General features: G+C 42.0%; 1 protein-coding gene across 4 annotated transcripts in view; it reads left to right on the top strand.

Annotated features, from left to right (window-relative positions):
* Window positions 1–20091, top strand: part of ITGB2 (integrin subunit beta 2) — a 119862-nt gene that overhangs the window by 63279 nt on the left and 36492 nt on the right. For all 4 annotated transcript variants that reach the window (XM_033945932.1, XM_033945933.1, XM_033945934.1 and 1 more), the window contains exons 5-9: window positions 696–866; window positions 5835–6076; window positions 11890–12045; window positions 15044–15139; window positions 19770–19859. In XM_033945932.1, the coding sequence (XP_033801823.1) occupies window positions 696–866; window positions 5835–6076; window positions 11890–12045; window positions 15044–15139; window positions 19770–19859 (755 nt within the window). The remainder of the gene's footprint in view (window positions 1–695; window positions 867–5834; window positions 6077–11889; window positions 12046–15043; window positions 15140–19769; window positions 19860–20091) is intronic.

Genomic DNA, 20091 nt, shown 5'->3' with positions numbered 1-20091 from the left:
TTTGGGAAGATTCCTTGAATATTGCTAATAACTTAAGGCTGCCAACTGGATTCAGATTCACAGAACAGGGTGGATTCAGTTCTGTGACTTGTGGTCTTGCTTTTCTTAGAGAATGCAATGGGGAAATCTGAATCTGAATCCAGTTGGCAGTTTTATGCTAACTGGATAACTGCTTGGCATGCCCTGTTCTCTCTGGCTGTTCTGCCCCCATAGCTGTTTGTGCGTGTTTATGTTTGGTTTGTATTGTACTGACAGCCATAAGCTATGTAAGCTGCTTCCTGCTATGATCCAGTATCCTTTATACCCATAGCGTAAATGTTGCATATGATCCCTTTGACAATACTGATAAAGTCCAGAGCTCCTAGCTTTTTGGGTAGTCCAGTGTATTCCCCCCCCCCCCCACCTCCGCAGTGAGAATATCTCCATTTTGACTCAAAGCACAGCAAGCAAGATCACATAAATCTCATCTCCTTCCTTTCACCCTTGCAAACCCATCACCCCTTTCACTGATTTGGTGTTTATCAACTGCAGCATTCATCTCCAGTCATACCTAAGGAGGTCATTCAACCAATTTAGTAGCCCAGCCTATCAGTTGCTGCTAAACCAAAACATTAATTCAGACAGACTTTGCCCCACTCTTTACTTATCTGTTTTAAATAGTTGGAATAGCATCACTTTTGCTTCTCGTTCTGTAGAGCATCCTGCCAACTTTACCGTAAAGTTTCGCCGAGCTGAGGGGTATCCGGTTGACATGTATTACCTGATGGATCTCTCCTATTCTATGAAAGATGATTTGGAAAATGTGAAAAAGTTGGGAAATGATCTGCTAAATGCACTGAATTCAATCACCAAATCCGCTCAGATAGGTAGATACTTTACCATTACATTGTCCTTGTTTTATTTTCCTGTTCATTTCATAATCATATTTACAAGATAAATGTGAACATTTACCTTTCAAATATGAATCTTTGCCTCATTTACTAAGTGCTACATGGGCCAAACCTGCTCCTGTCGTCTCATGTTAATTAAACCTCCTTGACATGAAGTAATTTTAGAAAAAGAAGAATATATGCATATACAGGAAAATTTTATAAATGACTAGAATACTGGCATAATCTATTTACTATCGGCAAATATTTTCCAGACCCAGCATTTACTTAAATACACTTAGGGCCTCTTTTACAAAGCCGCGCTAGCGGCTGCTGCGCGGTAACGGCCCCGAAGCCCATAGAGATTTAAATGGCTTCAGGGCTGTTGCCGCACGGCTTTGTAAAACAGGCCCTTAGAAAAAAATCACTGGATGTTTTAAAAAATCACTTTTATCTTTTTCAATATCACATTCAAACATTTTAAACTTCCAGGCCTCAGCGACACCATTTAAGACTCAATAAAACTTTCATTGTCTTTAAGCTTTCTGTGTCCAATGAAAGACAATGAAAGCTTTATTGAGTCTTAAGTGGTGTTGTTGAGGTCTGGAAGTTTAAAATGTTTGAATGTGACATTGAAAATGATAAAAGTGATTTATGAAAACATCCAGTGATTTTTTTCTAAGTGTATTTAAGTAAATACACTTTCCCCCTCTTCTATTAAACTGCGCTAACAGTTTTTAGCGCAGAGAGCCGCGATGAATGGCCTGCGCTGCTCCCGACGCTCATAGGAACTCTGTGAGTATCGGGAGCAGTGCGGGCCATTCAGTGCGGCTCCCCATGCTAGAAAACTGTTAGCGCAGTTTAATAGAAGAGGCCCTTAGAATACTGGCATATGCACAAATATGTAAATGCCAAAATTCAGCCTTTGTGCTACTCCATATAAACATGAATATCTAGCATAACATATTGTACAGATGGGCATACACATGGGTGAGGTGCAAACTTACATATGTAATTTAGAGAATACCGTAAGTTGCATAAATAAGCATTTACACCAGTTTTAATGGCTGGTGTAAACGCTTGCACCAAGTGCACATATGGGTATATGCCCAGTTACATTAATATTCTATAACAGAAAATAGGTTATGTGATGTGATATATCCCACCAAATCTTCTGAAGTGAAATTTGAGACAGGTTACAACAGTAATGTAAACAACAGCAATCAATGCAACAGTAATAGCAAGCAATCAATGAAACAACAATGATCAACATAACATGAACAATACAACATCAATACAGGCATGAATATACAGTGCGGGGAGCAGTCCGGTTTTGCTCCTAGCGTAGATTTCTGATGCAGTGAGTTCATGGGTAGTATATTCACATTATAATCGTGCGCATGTAGTTCAAATTTGGGTCGAGCTAGGCTCCTAGCCAGGATTTTTGGAAGAGTCGTGTTTTTTGAGATTTACGGAAGAAAGTGTATGTGGTGCTAGTGCGGCTCTCTGTGGGTAGTGAGTTTCACGTTTTTTTTTTGTAATTTGATAGTTAAATGAGTTGCAGTCCAGCCTCATATTTTATTCCTTTCAGGGATGGAAAGGATAATATCAAATGGTTGGTGTTATGATATTCGGCAGATCTTCCTAGTAGCTCAGCAAATCTGGGGAAGCTATCAGAGGATCTTGAATGTTAGGCAGCATAGCTTGAATTTGATTCACTTGTCAACTGGAAGCCAATGTAGTTCAATCATTAGTGGTGTGACGTGGTTGAATCTTGATTTGTAGAATATGAGTATTGCTGCTGTGTTCTGAATTAGTTGGAATTGTTTTCATTAATTTCTTTGATAGTCCCGAGATAAGTGCTTTGCTGTAGTCTAGTAGTGATAGGATTATTGATTGGATGAGTATCCTGTAGTATTGTCGGAGAAAATAGGGTTTACTATAATCCTTCTCAACTGTTGCAATGGGGCATATAACTTTCAGATCAGGTTGTTGATGTGATTTTCAATATCTTTGAATATAATATATGTATAATATGATTGATTGATTGATTTTGAAGAAAAGGGAGGATGGGGGAAGGGTCTTCAATTTATACATTTATGTTGATAATAAAGATTTTCAAGTGTTCTATATGAATCAATTGTTTTATTATTGTACACTTGTTGTGAGATGTAAAAATGAATAAAGATTTTGAAAAAAAACAAAACCAAATGTCAATGAGTTGTCTTGGGTGATTCCCAGGACCCTGGTGGATTTCTTGATATTGATATTGACTTCGTTTGGCAGTGTGACGGAGGAAGGGATCATGTGCATCTGTAGCCTAAACCATAGTAGCTTCGTTTTTTGGGTGTTTAGTTTAAGATGATGTTTTATTGCCCATTCTTGTACTCTACTTAAGGCTTGGGATGACTTGGTAGTGAGGTTAGTTAAATTCAGATCTATGAGGATTAGCAGAAGAATGTTGTCTGTATATGAGAATAGCCATTCCCCAGGGTTTAATTTAATTGAGTTTAGAGTGGCCATAAAGATGCTATATAGTAGAGGTGAAATAGGGGATCCTTGTGGTACTCTTCATGGTGGGGTCCAGTAGTCTGAGTAGATTTTGTCATTTAAACTCTGTATCATCTGTTTGCAAGGAACCCTTGAAACCATTGTAAGACCTGTACTGTGATTTTTAGTTCAGATAAATAACCTATTTAATAAAAGAGCATGGTTTACCGTGCCGAAAGCTGCTGAGACGTCAAATTGTTCTAGTAGCATTTGTCTAACGTTACTTAGTGCCAAACTTACTCTGGACATTAGGTCTATTGAACAGGTCTCTGAACTGTTCTATGGACACTGTAGCATAGAAAGCTGGGGCAGGGGGATGGTCCGTCCCGGGCACAGTCTTTGTAGGGGCGCCAGCACCTGTTCTCCTCTCTGCTCTCCTGCTCCTTCCTGATCCCCTCTGCTGCGTACATGTGCCCCTTCCCTCCCCTCCCCTCATACCTCTTTAATCTTCTCTGTGCGAGCAGCATTATGAACTTGCTGCCCACATCGGTGTCGCCTGTCTCTGACATCACTTCCAGACCCTGCGCTTAGGAAGTGACGTAGGAGGGATAGCTGACAGGATGCAGGCAGCTAGTTCATGATGTTGCTCCTGCCTGGAAAATGAAAAAGGTATGGGGGAAAGGAAGGGGGGGTGCGCATGGTGGGGGGGGGGAAGAAGTGGGAGGTGGAGAAGAGGATGGGGGAAGGGCGCCACCTCCCCAGGCGCAACAGCACCAAAGTTATGGGCAGGTCAGGGGGAGTTTCTTTAAACTGCGCGCAACTTTCACATGGAAAGTTACACCTGGCTTGAGTTGCCCAAAGTTAGACACAGATCCTGACACTTTGCACTATTTTATTGAGGGCATCGATGCCAGATTTTCATCCTGAAAGCAGATTTGGGGTAATTCTATAACATAGGTGCCTACATTTAGGCACTACAATCTTGAACTGAAAAGATATGATGGGATATAAATAAAGCTAATAATAATAATAATAAATCATTGGAATACTGGCATATAAGTGCCTTCTATAACTATATGCAAATCTCTGATAACAGCACCGAAGTTACATTCCCCACTATGCACTGTTTTGGCACCTATGACTTTTGGGTGCTCCGTATTGCTGCCAGACTATTGATCACCGAAGCAGGCAGCATCTAATAGTCCTCAGCAGTGGTGTAGTGAAAGTGAGAGGCGCCAGGGGTGGTGGCACCCCTCCCCACCCTCCTCTCCGCTTCCGCTCCCTCCCGTCCCCACCCCGGGCGCATGCCCCCTCCCCCTTGCCTCTCCAACTCTCCCAGCATGAGCAGCATCACAAACCCGCTGCCCACTCTCCCTCTGACATCATTTTCTAGGTGCAGGAACCGGAAGTGACATCAGAAAGAGCCGACACAGATGCGGGCGGCAAGCTTGAAATGCTGCTCATACCAGGAAAATCAAAGAGGCATGAGGGAAGGGGTGCTTTTGCGTAGTGGGGGGCCAGGAAGGAGCAGGGGGTGGAGAGGAGGACAAGTGTCTGCGCCCTCACCAAGAAGGCGCCCGGGGAGGACCCTCCCCCCTTTACTATGCCACTGGTCATCTATCTTACTTCCCCTGCACCGACTGTGATCTGAGCCAGAGGCTGTCTGGGCCAAAAGAGACATAGTGCTGCAGGTGGGACAGTTCTCAGAGCATAAGGGAGATTATGGCTGCCCCAAGCTGTGCATGTGAGGGAACATGCTACTGGTTATGTTTTCTCTCACAGGCACTGTGTTCCGAGGACTGCCCTACCTGCAGCACTGTGCTTCTGCTTGTCCAGATGGCCGCTGGCTCAGATTACACAGTCAGTGAAGGGGAGCGGAGGCAGAGGATTTTTACATGTTTTCCCTATGAGTGCCGAAAGGGCAGTGCCTATACCATGGCGCCCAAATAGCAGTGCCCAAATATCCAGCTTCAAGTTTTATTTAAAAATTTGATACAAGACTTATAAAATTTTTATTCGATTTCCATAGTAAATACTGTAGTTACTGACATCAACATTACTTACTTGAAGCTCAGGAAAGGAGGGGTAGAACTTCAAATTATTAGAGTAAAGAGGAACAAAAAAGGGCTAAAACAACGGGGCATAGGATTTTAAAAAACAGTTTCATTGTAGGTGGAGATACACATGGGTGCTCTCTGGGTGTAATGGATGTGGGGTATAAATTTATACAAATAACTTAAAGTCTATTTTAAGTGGTATAAGTATGTCTTAAATTTACGTGAGTATATGCAAGCTCTACGGTTAGTCTAAGTATTGTTCCTACTTTCTTTGATAGAATATGCATCAGGCATCCTCTGGGCATCTATATTTATAGATACACATTTAGAGAATTATTCTCATTATGTTCACTATATGTTTCTGAGCTCATGATATAATGCTATTTTCTTTCTTCTCTCATTTTCATCTTAACACCAGGTTTTGGTTCTTTTGTTGATAAAACTGTGTTACCGTTTGTCAATACCCACCCTGAGAAGTTAAAAAATCCCTGCCCAGAAAAGACATCCTCGTGCCAACCTCCGTTTGCTTTCAAACATGTTCTTACCCTTACTGGAAATGGAAAAAACTTTCAGGAGCAGGTTGGGAAACAAAGTATTTCCGGAAATCTGGATGCTCCTGAAGGGGGTCTAGACGCAATGATGCAAGTTGCAGTGTGTGGGGTAAGTCAGCAAAGAAACTGACACCAAGTGAATTGTAGGCCGCTAGATGCCCCTAGTTTCCATGTCTGTCCTGTTACAATTTGTTGTGCACCACTGAACCCCATGGGGTCAATATTCAAAGCAATGTAACTAGACAGAGAAGTACAGCCTGGTTAAATTGCCTGTGCCCAGCTATCCTCTGATATTCAGTGGCACTTATTCGGGCAGTGCCACTGAATATTGCCACTAATTGATCATGTTGCAAACAGGCAGGATGGGGCATTTGGGGGGCAGAAATTGGGAAGAGCCTGGAATTATGCAAGTACCAACAATATTCAGCGCCTGCATGTAGGACTACATAAATAGCAGTCCGGCATTAAATAGGGTCAGCCTTTAGCAGAAGTACCACGACTCCACGAGACTATACTAAAGGTTGTAGCAGCCATTTTCAACAGGGGCTGCAAGGGGCAGGAGTGCTTGGGGTTTGTATCTGTTCCAATCATCACTAGACCACTAGGTCTATTATGATAGGCCTGGGAGGGAGGATCTGCTTGCAACTTAGGAAGGGGGTAAGGAGGGGGGATTGAAATTTCTTCAGGACAAGGTGGGAGGGAGAGGGAATTGGACTATGGGGAAGTGGGAGGGAGAAGTTGGGGGACTCCACTTATGTGGGTCCTGGGTGACATTCAGTCAGGATTTGCATATGTATCTTATGTGGGTCCTTGTTGAATATTGGCTAGGACCTGCACAAGTTCTGATGGTCAGAAGTCCAGTGAGAGCTGGATATTCAATGCAGGTGCCCAGACATGGCCTGGCATTAAATATCCAGGTTAATTTAGCCAGTGACAGTATTTTTAAAAATACTGTTTGTTGCCAGCTAAATATTGACCAGCATAGCTCTTGCTGTATTGCAGTGTCTGACTGGAGGTATCTGTACCTCATCTCTCTAAGAGATAGCTGTAACAATCTTTCGGGATCTTTCAAAGACATTGATCTGAGTACTGCAGATGGTTTATAACTCTGCTGGGTTGTTCTTATTAGATCTCTCCTTATCATAGTTTTTTTCATTGCTAGCTGCTATAAAATATGGAGCTACTTATCCCTTGTGGCAGAAAAATGTAAGAAGGAAAAAGAAGAGAGAGAAAGAGATTGGAAATGGAAGAGAGGGAGCAGAGAGTGTGAAATAGAGAAGAATGGAAGATGGCTGAGAGGCAATGGAGGAGCAAAGAGATAGAAGAGTAAAAAATGGTGGAAGGTTAGTGAAGTATGTGTGATGGGAGCAAGAAAGAACACAATGGAGAAGGGGAACAGAGTGCCTTTCTACCATTAGGCACACAGATACCACCTCCACATCTTTTTCTGTATCCTTTCACACTCATAGACACACACATTAATCCATTCATCAACACTCCAACCTCCCCCCCCAAAAAAAATCTTATTCCACCTCCAAAATTCCTAAACACACATATTCCTCTCCTTCAAAACATATTTTATATCCCTATACATACATCTCTATGATCTCAAGATATACACAAATATAAATGATAGCACTCATACCAACCAATATAGTCTCTACAGTGCCACATGTTCCCTGCTGCCCTTCTGAGGCACACTTTTCAACTGTATCGACATGGCAGATGAGGTTCAACGTGGATAAGTGTAAAGTGATGCATGTCGGTAACAAAAATCTCAAGCACGAGTACATGATGTCTGGGGTGGTACTTGGAGAGACCTCCCAGGAAAGGGACTTGGGAGTTCTGATCGACAAGTTGATGAAGCCTTCTACGCAATGTGCGGCGGTGGCGAAAAGGGCAAACAGAATGCTAGGCTTGATAAAGAAGTGGATCACGAACAGATCAGAGAAGGTTATCATGCCGCTGTACTGGGCCATGGTGCGCCCTCACCTGGAGTACTATGTCCAGCACTGGTTGCCGTACTTGAAGAAGGACATGGTACTACTCGAGAGGGTCCAGAGAAGAGCGATTAAGATAGTTACGGGATTGGAGGAGCTGCCCTACAGCGAAAGATTAGAGAAACTGGGCCTCTTCTCCCTCAAACAGAGGAGATTGAGAGGGGACATGATCGAAACATTCAAGGTACTGAAGGGGATAGACTTAGTAGATAAGGACAGGTTGTTCACCCTCTGCAAGGTAGGGAGAACGAGAGGGCACTCTTTAAAGTTGAAAGGAGATAGATTCCGTACAAATGTAAGGAAGTTCCTCTTCACCCAGAGAACTGGAACACTCTCTTAGAGGCTGTCATAGGGGAAAACACCCTCCAGGGATTTAAGACAAAGTTAGACAAGTTCCTGCTGAACAAGGACATACGCTGGTAGGGCTAGTCTCAGTTAGGGCGCTGGTCTTTGACCAAAAGGGCCGCCGCATGAGCGGACTGCTGGGCATGATGGAGCACTGGTCTGACTCAGCAGCGGCATTTCTTATGTTCTTATTTGTAAATGTTTTAACTGGATATTTTATGTTATGCTGTACCTGCTGAGGCGGGTAGTAGGCCCTTCTCCTGAGAGGCCATAAATCTCTAAAATACACAGCGATTGGAAAAGAAAAAGGAAACATCTGGATTTGGTCATCTCATTTTGTTGTTTAACAGTATAATTTTTGGCAAACTTGGGTAATTTGACCAAAATAAATGTCAAGCAGCACTTTGTATAATTGACCACCACACCTCACTGCTCCAGTGTGACGTCATTCTTTATACTAACTGTGGAAATGGTGTTTACTGAAGAAGACTGAGATCAAGTTTTGCGAAAACTAACATTATGGTGTGAAATGAATTATTGATGAATTTCCAAAAAAGAATCGAATACTGGGAGTCTTAATTAAGCTTCTGAAAAGATTGATGAAACTGGTACAACAGAACCTCAGAACGGTAGTGACTGCATGGGAAGATCTTGATCAATAAATGATTGACAATGAAATAAGACAGTTGTGCACGGACTTAGAGAATAACTCAGGTCAAATGGTCCCCATCCCTGTGGGATCTCTCTAGCTCCATCCCTTCCCGCCGAGCTCTGTCCCTGTCCCATTCCTGCAAGCTTGGTCTTTATCTGCACAAGCCTTGAACACTTTAAAATCATAAGTGCTTGAGGCTTGTGTGGTTAAGGCAAAGCTTGCAGGAATACAGAACTTGCGGGGATGTGACAGGGGTATTGAGATCCTGTGGAGATGGAGACAAATTTATGCGAGACGCCATGATTCGGTTTTGGACTTGTGATGTTTCCACATGGTTTTCTTAGGTTTCAATTGAACATTGGTAACGTCTAGTTTTTATGCAGCAATCCATTCATATATTTTTACTGTGATTCTTAAGACTCCTGAGGCAGGCCTGTTGACCGAAAGATGTACGTGTCGAGTCATTGAATCATTGATTGTACCATGATGATATTGGAAGCATAAAGGCTTTACACACCAACAGATGAGTTTGTGGACACTATTTTAGTGCGCATCAATCTCTCTTGGACAATTCCATTCTTTTCATCTTTTGACAAATTTGTCCCCACATTTGTATAGGATAAAAAAACTTACGGTATACCGAAAAAAAAACTTATGCTATAACTATGGCAAAGTGTAACCTGTTTACTGTATGTTATGTATGTTAACCTATAACCCATTCTGAGCTCTTTGGGGAAAACGGGGTAGAAAATGAATTAATTAAATAAATAAATGCCCCTCCCCCCTTTTACAAAATTGCACAACAGATTTGTAGCACCAGCCAGCATGCTGAATACTCTGTGCTGTTCCGATGCTCATAGGAATTCTATGACCGCCGGCGCAGCGCAGAGCCTTCACTGTACTGGCCAACAATAAAAACCTCTTGCACGGTTTTGTAAAAGGGGGAGGGGGGGTGAGAAATAAATAAATCTATTCAAACTCAGTGACTAAAATTAACCTGATCATTTACTTTGAAGGAGTAGCTCTATATTTGTTGCTAATTGAAAAAAACCAACCAAAAAACACAAGTTTTTGCTAAATGCACGCAGGACAACCATTATGTTTTGTTCAAATGCTTGAGTTTTGCGTTTTAAAAAAACCCTCTTCTACAAAACCGCGCTAACGGTTTTTAGCACAGAGAGCCGCGCTGAGTGGCCTGCGCTGCTCCCGATGCTCATTGAGCTATGAGCGTCGGGAGCAGCGTGGGCCATTCAGCGTGGCTCCCCCGCGCTAGAAACTGCTAGCGCGATTTTTTTAGAAGAGGGGGGAAGTATCCCCCTCCTTTACAAAGCCGCGCAAACATTTTTAGCGCCAGCTGCTGCGGTAACAGCTCGGACGCTCCTAGAATTCATAAGAGCGTCCGAGCTGTTACCGCTGCGGCTGGTGCTAAAAACGCTTTGTAAAGGAGAGGGCATAGGACAGCAGCATTATGGTATGATAATAATGTATACTGTTATTGTTTTGTTTTCAATATATTTCTGCACGTTTACTGAAAAATTGACTTAAATAGATGCACAGTAATTCATGTTATGAGATAAATGAGTCATTTTTGCAAATAGATAAAATAAATACTGTAGGCACATGGGATCTCTTAGAGCAGGGGTCCTCAAAGTCCCTCCTTGAGGGCCGAATCTAGTCGGGAGATCTATGTGCATGCACTGCTTTCAATGCATATTTATTGGGGAAATCCTGAAAACCCGACTGGATTCGGCCCTCAAGGAGGTACTTTGGGGACCCCTATTTTACAGAGAGGAAGAGATAATGGTTTCTGCGAATGGGCAAGACTTGATGGGCTATTTCAGTGATTCCCAACCCTGTCCTGGAGGAACACCAGGCCAATCGGGTTTTCAGGCTAGCCCTAATGAATATGCATGAGAGAGATTTGCATATGATGGAAGTGATAGGCATGCAAATTTGCTTCATGCATATTCATTAGGGCTAGCCTGAAAACCCAATTGGCCTGGTGTTCCTCCAGGACAGGGTTGGGAACCACTGGGCTATTTGGCCTTTATCTGCCATCATACTTCTATGTTTCTAGTGAGTTCTATCCGTCAGTTGTGCAAAATGTTGCTTGATGTTTATTTTGGTACAAACAACACAAATAGATGACAAAATCTAAAGGATTCTCTTTTTATCCAATCATCTTGTAAGTAAATATGGGTGTATACCTTAGTGTAGGGGTAGGCAATTCCGGTCCTCGAGAGCCAGAGCCAGGTCAGGTTTTCAGGATATCCACAATGAATATGTATGAGATGGATTTGCATGCACTGCCTCCTTGAGATGCAAATCTATCTCATGCATATTTATTGTGGATATCCTGAAAACCTGACTTGGCTCCGGCTCTCGAGGACAGGAATTGCCTACCCCTGGCTTAGTGCTTCTTATGTCTGACTGTAGGTAGGTGGGTGTCTTTGAATTGCATCTTTCTATCTGGGTATTTGTGTCTTTGTTCCATCTCACTTACTGTAGGTGAGTGGATGCCTGTGGGTTCCATCTGCCTGAATATACTGTAGGCAAGTAGTGTTTCTGGGAGTCTATATCTGTACTTCTGAACTCTGTTTTTTTAATTATAGATGACTGTGTACCTATGAGCTGTATATTTTCTCTCCCCATTGCTAAGTTTGTCTATGCCTTTCTGCCAATGTTCTTAGACTGATTCAACTGATGGGACCAATAATAAATCTTACAATATTCTTGTGAATAGAGCTTTATATATGGGGGGAGGGGGTTCTGACACACATATTGAGCTTTCTGTCTTTCTCTGAGAGTCTAACTGGCATCTCAGTATATTTCACTTTTCACATTTTTCTGTGACAGTCGTCCCTTGAACTGCACCACCTTTCCTTTGCTTTCTCTTTGTAATGTTATTTTCGTCCTTCTTTGCAGGATAAAATTGGCTGGCGCAATGTGACTCGTTTGCTTGTGTATGCCACAGACGATGGCTTCCATTTTGCTGGAGATGGGAAACTTGCAGCCATTCTGACCCCGAATGATGGGCACTGTCACCTGGAAGACAATGTCTACAAGAAGAGCAATGAATTTGTAAGTGGCAAATGAGAACAGATTATAAATAAGAGTATTTTTAAATGTAGCCCTCCTTCTTCTTCTCCAGAATCTTTCTTCAGTTCTATTCATTGTTAACCTTACAGATCTTGATGAAAAAAAATATTTTCTGCTCATGATTTTGCAACTCTTGTTCACTTATCTAAAGTACCTAAAGTAGAAATGTCACATTCATAATAAGCTCTTCATTTTCTTTTCTATGAAAATAAAGGAAAAGTTCTGGCCATGAAATTCCTGCCCTTCCTGTCCAAAAATTTGTGATTTTCTTCAAGTTTTTTATTTTTTATATATACCGTCTATCAAAACAAATGTCTAATTGGTGTACAATATAAAAAAAATTGTAGAAAACTGTTAAAATGGGTAAATAAAAACAATATTTTGTCATATATTAAAATACTAGGCAAATTCACATTAACGTACATGAGACAAAAGGGAAGTTGGGAAAGAAGTATCACTTCCAGGGCTAAGATCAGTCTTCATCTGGAATGGTGGTAGCAGGTACTATAGTACAGGAATAAAAGGGGGGAAAAAAAACTTGCAGGCAGACGGAGTATTCTCCAGGTTTATCAAACTGTCATAGATAGGGTTACCAGATTTTAGTTAAACAAAATCCGGATCTATAGCCCTGCCTCCAGTTCCGTCTTGTTATGCCCATGTCATGCCTCAACCTGCTCTCATTGGTCGGAAGGGCGGTCCCAAAGAAGAATATTTTCAAAACCCGGACAAAGTGCCGGATTTTGAAAAGCCGTCTTGATGCCTGGATATTCCCTCTAAAAAGATGACATGTCTGGGTAAATCCGGACGTCTGGTAACCCCAGCCTTTAAAAAAAAAAAAGAACAGTGAGAGGCAATAATAAATGTTAATATTCTGATTTTTTTTTTTTAAATATTTCTGTTGCCTCTGTTATAGTACCAGTGGTACAACTGGTCTTTAATTTATCATGCCTATTTCTAGACACCAACCTATTCTATAAAGAAAAATCGACATCTACTTTTTTTAAATAAAATGTTTGCTTAACAGGTTAACTACGCACCTATAATTTAGGCTTGTGTATATAACACTGCCATAGAGCTAATGTAAATGTTTGCGCCTAGATTGTATGAGAACAGATCATACTACTTTATGATCTATGCATGTAACCAAGATCCTGCCCAAACACTACCTATGTGAACATCCATCTTCAAAGCACCATTGAGTATTGGTGTGTACTTAGACACTGCACATAGCAGGAGACTATTATTACTACTATTTATCACTTATATAGCAATGAAGGCGTACATAGCGCTGTACATTTTGACATTTAATAGACGGTTTCTGCTTGGAAGAGTTTACAATCTAACTTAGACAGGCAGACATGACATATAAAGTTGGGGATGCAGAACCCAAGGTGAGAGGGGTTAGGAGTTAAAAGCAGTCTTGAAGAGATTTCAACTTGGATTTGAACTTGGATTTCAACTTGGATTTGAACATTGCCAGAAACGAAACCCAATGTAGGGATTCAGGCAGTTTGTTCCAGGTATACGGCACAGCATGATAGAAGGGACGGAGTCTGAAGTTGGCAGAGGAGGAGAAGGGCACAGATAGGAAGGGCTTACCAGTTGAGCAGAGCTCGCAGGGGGGCAGCCGAGTGAAAGCATTTGTAGATGAGTAAGAGGAGTTTGAATTGTATTTGGAAACAGATGGGAAGTCAATAAGCATTAAAGCACATGCTCATAATGTGGGTAAATGACTCAAATACGGCAGTTATATGCATATTTGCCACCTAAATCTAGGCAGTCCTTTAAAGAATTATCCTCAAAGTGGGCTTGATCTGTCTGCTTATATTTAGATCCATTGTCTAAGACAGGGGTTGGCAACCTATGGCCCCTGAGACCAAAGGAAGTAAGAGCATAAGAATATAAGAATAGCCTTACTGGGTTAGACCAAAGGTCCATCAAGCCCAGTAGCCCGTTCTCAAGGGGCTAATCCAGGTCACTAGTACCTGGCCAAAACCCAAAGAGTAGCAACATTCTATGTTACCAATCCAGGACAAGCTGTGGCTTCCCCCATGTCTTTCTCAATAACAGACTATGGACTTTTTGTCCAGGAAATTTTCCAAACCTTTCTTAAAACTAGCTATGCTATCTTATAATAAAAACATCATTAACCAGAGTTTTGGTGATTTTAAATACTGTATTTTGCAAATGTTTTCAGAATAGCCATTCTAGCAGTTTCTTGTTATCATTTTTAGTTATATTTATACTTATCACAGAAGGTCTGTCGAGCTCTGTGCATTTCCATTCCTGACATTAGATAATTTTTTTGCCCTCTAGGGGTAGCATTGACATTTGTACAACCCTATATGTATTTAAAGGTTGCCCACCCTTGGTCTAAGACAGTGGCCTCAAACTCAAACCCTTTGCAGGGCCACATTTTGGATTTGTAGGTACTTGGAGGGCCTCAGAAAAAATAGATAATGTCTTATTAAAGAAATAGCAATTTTGCATGAGGTAAAACTCTTTATAGTTTAGAAATCTTTCCTTTTGGCTAAGTCTTAACAATAATATTGTAATTTATAGCTAAAGAGACATATGATCAAGAAACTGTTTTATATTACTTTGTGATTATAATAAACATACCGAAGACCTCAAAATAGTACCTGGAGGGCCGCATGTGGTCCCCGGGCCGCGAGTTTGAAACCACTGGTCTAAGACATTTTCTGTTGGGTTATTTCCAAAGAACTTTCTAGAGGCCCTCATACTCCTTAGCTGGCACAAACTAATTTGCAGATATATGCAAAGATGCATGGATCTAGAGTAATGGAATCTCTCATCTAGTGTATGAATTTAAATATAAGTTCAGCAAGAGATCATGGGAATTTTACATACATATTTTAGACCACTCATTGCAAGAGCACCCTTGAGCTAACTTCCAAGTATTTCTATTATGTTATATAGGCTGTAATATGAACTAACTGTATGTACACCTTTAAACTAGGATTATCCCTCTGTTGGTCAACTGGCACAGAAACTTGCTGAAAATAACATTCAACCCATTTTTGCAGTAACCAACAACATGGTAAAAACTTATCAGGTAGGTGAAAGATTTTTCTTTTAATTATATATTTTGGGCTTGATTCTGTAAATGGCACCTAATGGCATCTAACTGAAATTTGTGCGAAACTTAATTGAGCTTAATTGGCATTTTAATCGAAAATGCCATTAAAAGTCAATTAAACAATTAAAAAAAATTAAGGGGCTCAACCAAAAAAAAAAAAAAAAAGTCTAAAAAGTGGCCTAAATGGGTATTTGGACGATCAAAAAGCCTGATCGTTCAAGTATCCATAATCAAAGCTGGTTTTAGACGTATCTAAAACTAGCTTAGGCCTTTCCCCTGCCTCTAAAAGCATAGAGCGAAAAGAGGCGTTACCAGATTTTAGTTAAATAAAATCCGGACTCAAAGCCCTGCCTCTAGTTCTGTCTTGTTATGCCCATGTCATGTCCCAACCCGCCCCCTCAACCTGTTCTCATTGGTCAGGAGGGCGGTCCCAAAGAAGAATATTTTCAAAGTGCCAGATTTGATGCCTGGACATGCCCTCTAAAAAAAAGACATGTCTGGGTAAATCCGGACATCTAGTAACTTCCGGTTGCGTCAGAGATGACCTTTACGGCAGCCAATATAATCTCTTCAATACTCCAGCTTCAATACTCCAGCTGCTGTAAGAAGGTAATTTAGACTCGTGGCCACAGGGCAGGGAGGTTTGTCGGACCGGGCCTGTTGTCAGTCGGTCAGGCGGGTGGGTGGGGGAGGGGAAAGCGCCACAAAGGTAAAGGGACCTGGCTGGCTGTACACCCCCCCTAAAGCAGCACCTGGGGCGGACCGCTCCCCTCCCCTCCCCCCCCCCCCCCTTGGTACTCCACTGCCCTATAGGCTGATTTGAATCAATAAAGATTTTATTTTTAATAAAATTACTAACTACAGGGTGTTAAATCAGTTCATGGGAACTTATGTGAGAGTTTATCTCAAGTTCACCAGGGTTTGATACCGCAAGTAGCACCCATAAATGCCAAGCAGAAATCACCCACAAACATCACATTATACACCCTGTAACAATCAGGGGCTCCTTTTACGAAGCCGCATTAGCGGTTTAATGCACGTAATAGCGTGAGCTAATTTGCTGGCTGCGCTAGCCGCTACCTCCTCCTCTTAAGCAGGCGGTAGTTTTTCGGCTAGCATGGGGGTTAGCGCCAAAAAGGTGCTTGCGATAAAGCCATTAACGCGGCTTCGTAAAAGGAGCCCCAAATCTATAGTTTATATTAATAAATAGTTTTTTGTAGTGTTTTAAAACATGCTAAGTAGCCCAAATACCCTGGAATTTAAACAATTAAATTCAAGAATTCAAAAATTCAAAATTACTGATACAATATCGAATCATTTGAAAAAGTTTCTGCAGTGCCAAAAATTCACGTGTCCGCTTTATCAACAATTAATAAGGCTACTGAAAAACAGGAAACTTATCTTATTCAACAGACCGCTATCATTCTTCAAAGAGTGCCAGCTGATCGCCCTACAGGGCCCCGTTTCGTGACCTTCATCAAGGGCAACCTCAGGGGCATCTCCCATTGCAGTTTAAATGAAAGTGCTGGTTCTCTGTGGTGTGGTTTAACTACAAATGAAAGCGAGAGTACTTAAATATTCAGAAGAACTCCACAGCCCTCTCCTTTAGAGTAAGGCTTTTACACATTTCTTGGCTTATATATATCAGTAGTCTTTAACCCTTTCAGGACCATAAGGATCGTAGGCCAATTTTTGTGGTTTTGACGACATTTTTATGGTAAAAAGGGCTTGCAGATGCCAAAAAATTGATTTTTTTTGTGAAATATCATTATTTTTTTTTAAAAAAATCACACTTCTGGCTTATGGACAGTGTGGCAAGTGAATCTTCTCGTCAATCTGGCAACGACGCTAATGAATGAATGAATGTCGGAACCAGTTTGTTTACATAAAGGCAGTATCATATGGAATCCGTACATATCAAATTTAGAACTGTAGACTATCCCAATCAAAATTTATAGGATTTTAAAGTTATGGGACAAATATGTCCCTTGGTCCTGAAAGGGTTAAGCCCGTTACATTAACGGGTGCTAGAACATATGTGTGTGTGTCTGTCTTTAATTCTTTCTCTCTCTCTCCTTAGCTGCTTTTTTTCTTTCTGCCTTTCTTTTTCCTTGGCTGTCCATCACCACCCTTTGCCTGCTCCCCTGTCTATTTTCCCTTCCTTTTACCTCCCCTGTGTCCACCACCACCCCTTCACTGCTCTCCTTATGCAGCAGCAGCCCTTCTCCCTTTGTTTTACCTCCCCCCTGTCCAGCAGCACCTCTTTCCTTCTCCCCCTGTCCAACATTAGTCCTCCGTTCCTTTTCTTCAACCCCCTGTCCATCAGCATCTCTTTGGTTCTCCTCCTGTCCAACGGGTGCTAGAGTAAACGACTGTTTATTTTTTCCTTTCTCTCTCTGTGCTTGGATGCTGTCTGTCTGTCTGTCATTCTTTCTGTCTGTGTCTCTGTCTTGCGCCCTGCCTGCCTGTATTTCTCCATTGCGCCATGCCTGCCTAGCTCTCTGTGGCCCCCTTCTCTTCCCCGGCATGATTGGTGTGTGCCCCCAGCACACCCTTCCCCCCAAAGCAGCCCTGTTTCCCAATGCCCCTGCCCCCTTTTGTGCCATGCCTGCCTGCTCCGTGGCCCCCTTCTCTTTTCCCCCTATGATTGCTGTCTGGCCCAGCAAACCCCTCACCCCAAAGCAGCCCCCTTTCCCTCTCCCCTTGTTGAGCCATGGCTGCCTGCTCTGTGATGCCCTGCCCATGATTGCTGTGTATCCCCAGCACACCCCTACCCCCAAAGCAGCCCCTTTCCCTCTCCCCCCTGCTTGCCTGCCTGCTCCCTGTGCATCAGCATCAGCATCAGCATTTCCCTCCCCCTCACCTGTTCCTTCGTAGCAGCATGGAGATAAAACGGCTCCCTTAGTTCTTTGCTGGATTTTTTTTTTAAGTTTAAAGATGCCTACGCGGCTCCTCTCACGATCCGGCCTGCGTCGGAAGCCTTCTCTGACACAGGCTGGGATCGTGAGAGGAGCCACGGCGGCAGTTTTAAACTTAAAAAAAAAATCCAGTGAAGAACTAAGGGAGCCGTTTTCAAAGCCGCCGCCGCGGCTCCTCTCATGAGCTGCACTTATATTATGTCGGAAGATGAGAGAGGAGCTGCGGCGGCGGCAGCAGATTTGAAATGAAAATAATTTATGTGGCCAGCCGGCTCCCTCGAAACCCTCCTCCCCCCTCTTTCCCTTCCCGCGGTCCGTGTGGCTGCGGTGCGGCCTGTGGAGGCAATCGGCTGGTGACATTTTAGTGCGCATGCGCACTCCTTCGGCCACAGACCTACACGCACGGAACACGCAAATAGCAATGCGCATGCGCGGCTAGCTCTTTATTATATTAGATACATTTGCTTAAACCTAATAAAACTAAAAACCCACATAGCAATCTCAAAAACAATTACATGTTGTGTTTTAATACCACACTAATAAAAAAATTTGATGTCAAAACATAAACATGAGCAAGTCGAGTCTTGATATTAATAAAAGTTGATTGGGCACCAGAGTCTCCTTCACTGTTTGTTTCCTACTTTCTAAGCCTAGATTTGATTGACATGTGGTAGATGCCATTTTTTTTAGGTGCCTAAGAACTGGGCGCCTTTCACAGAATCTGGCCCTTTGTGCTTTATTTTTGAACACTGTTCTAGTTAGTCCTTTTTTGGATTGGAAGATCAGGTTATAAATTTTATAATACGTAATAACTATCTGTAAACTAGTCAAAGCCTATATGCCAATATATTCAGCCACATTTTTCTTATTGCTGGCCATAGTGGTAAAAAAAAAAAAAAAAATCAGTTATTCAGTGCTTCTGTCTGAATAATGAAAGATGCTGAATATCCGGACAAGGTAGACAGCACCAGAACTTATTTGGATATTTAATATGCTATCCAGATAACTTAGCTGGATAATTTAGGACAGAAATAAAACAAAACAAAAGGAAAATAAGATGACTGAATACTCTTTTTGGACTAACATAAGGCAGTTTCGAAAGCAAGATCCTTCTTCCTCAGGTCAGGATAAGAGCAGTGGGACATCCAATCAGCAATGACAGATAAGCAAACTGAGACTCGGGCCTAGATTCCCAGTGAAATTTCAGGTATAAAGAAGTAGATCTGGGACAGTCGTCAACATAAATATGGTACTGAAAAACCATGAGTGAAAATCAAATAAGCAAGAGAACAAGTATAGAGAAAGAAAAAGTCTCAAGACAGAGCTCAGTAGCTTGCCGGCTATCCAGGGCAAAATATGCCCTTCTCTAGGTACTGGGGGGGGGGGGGGGGCGTTTGTTGAGAGGTCATGTGGCTGCAGTCCCTATGTATGCAGCTGTCAGCTCTACTGGTCCCCGGTCCGGGAACAGGAAGTTGATATCAGAGGGGTTGGGGGCTGGCAGAGCCGAAGACCGTACATATGCAGACCGTGGTCCCATAACCGCTCCAGCACCCCCCAGCTCCCTGCACCCATTGTGGACTAGCACCTGCTCCACCCTTGGTACACTAGAATACTGGCTGATAGTGGGATAGCAATGGAAATGATCAATCAGAGAATATATTACAAGTAATATCCCTATCTTTTTGCAGGAATTGAGTAAACTTATTCCAAAGTCTGAAGTAGGTGAGCTGTCTCAGGATTCCAGCAACGTCCTCCAGTTAATCAAAGATGCTTATCAAGTAAGATTTTTTAAATAAGGTCTACATCTTTAACAAAAATGTATTATCAATTATGTGTGTTACACATGTATGTGTAGTAGAAGTTAAGTCATAAACTTTGTCAATATATTTATTTATTTAAAAAATGTATAAAACACTTAAAATGGAAGTGATGTACAAAATAACATACATATTATAAAGACAAACCAAATATACATCAAACAAAATTAACATTAACATATCAGTCTTTATC

Source organism: Geotrypetes seraphini, chromosome 5 (genome assembly GCF_902459505.1).
Source record: "Geotrypetes seraphini chromosome 5, aGeoSer1.1, whole genome shotgun sequence".
Lineage (NCBI taxonomy): Eukaryota > Metazoa > Chordata > Amphibia > Gymnophiona > Dermophiidae > Geotrypetes > Geotrypetes seraphini.
This window is presented reverse-complemented; position numbering and strand designations above follow the sequence as displayed.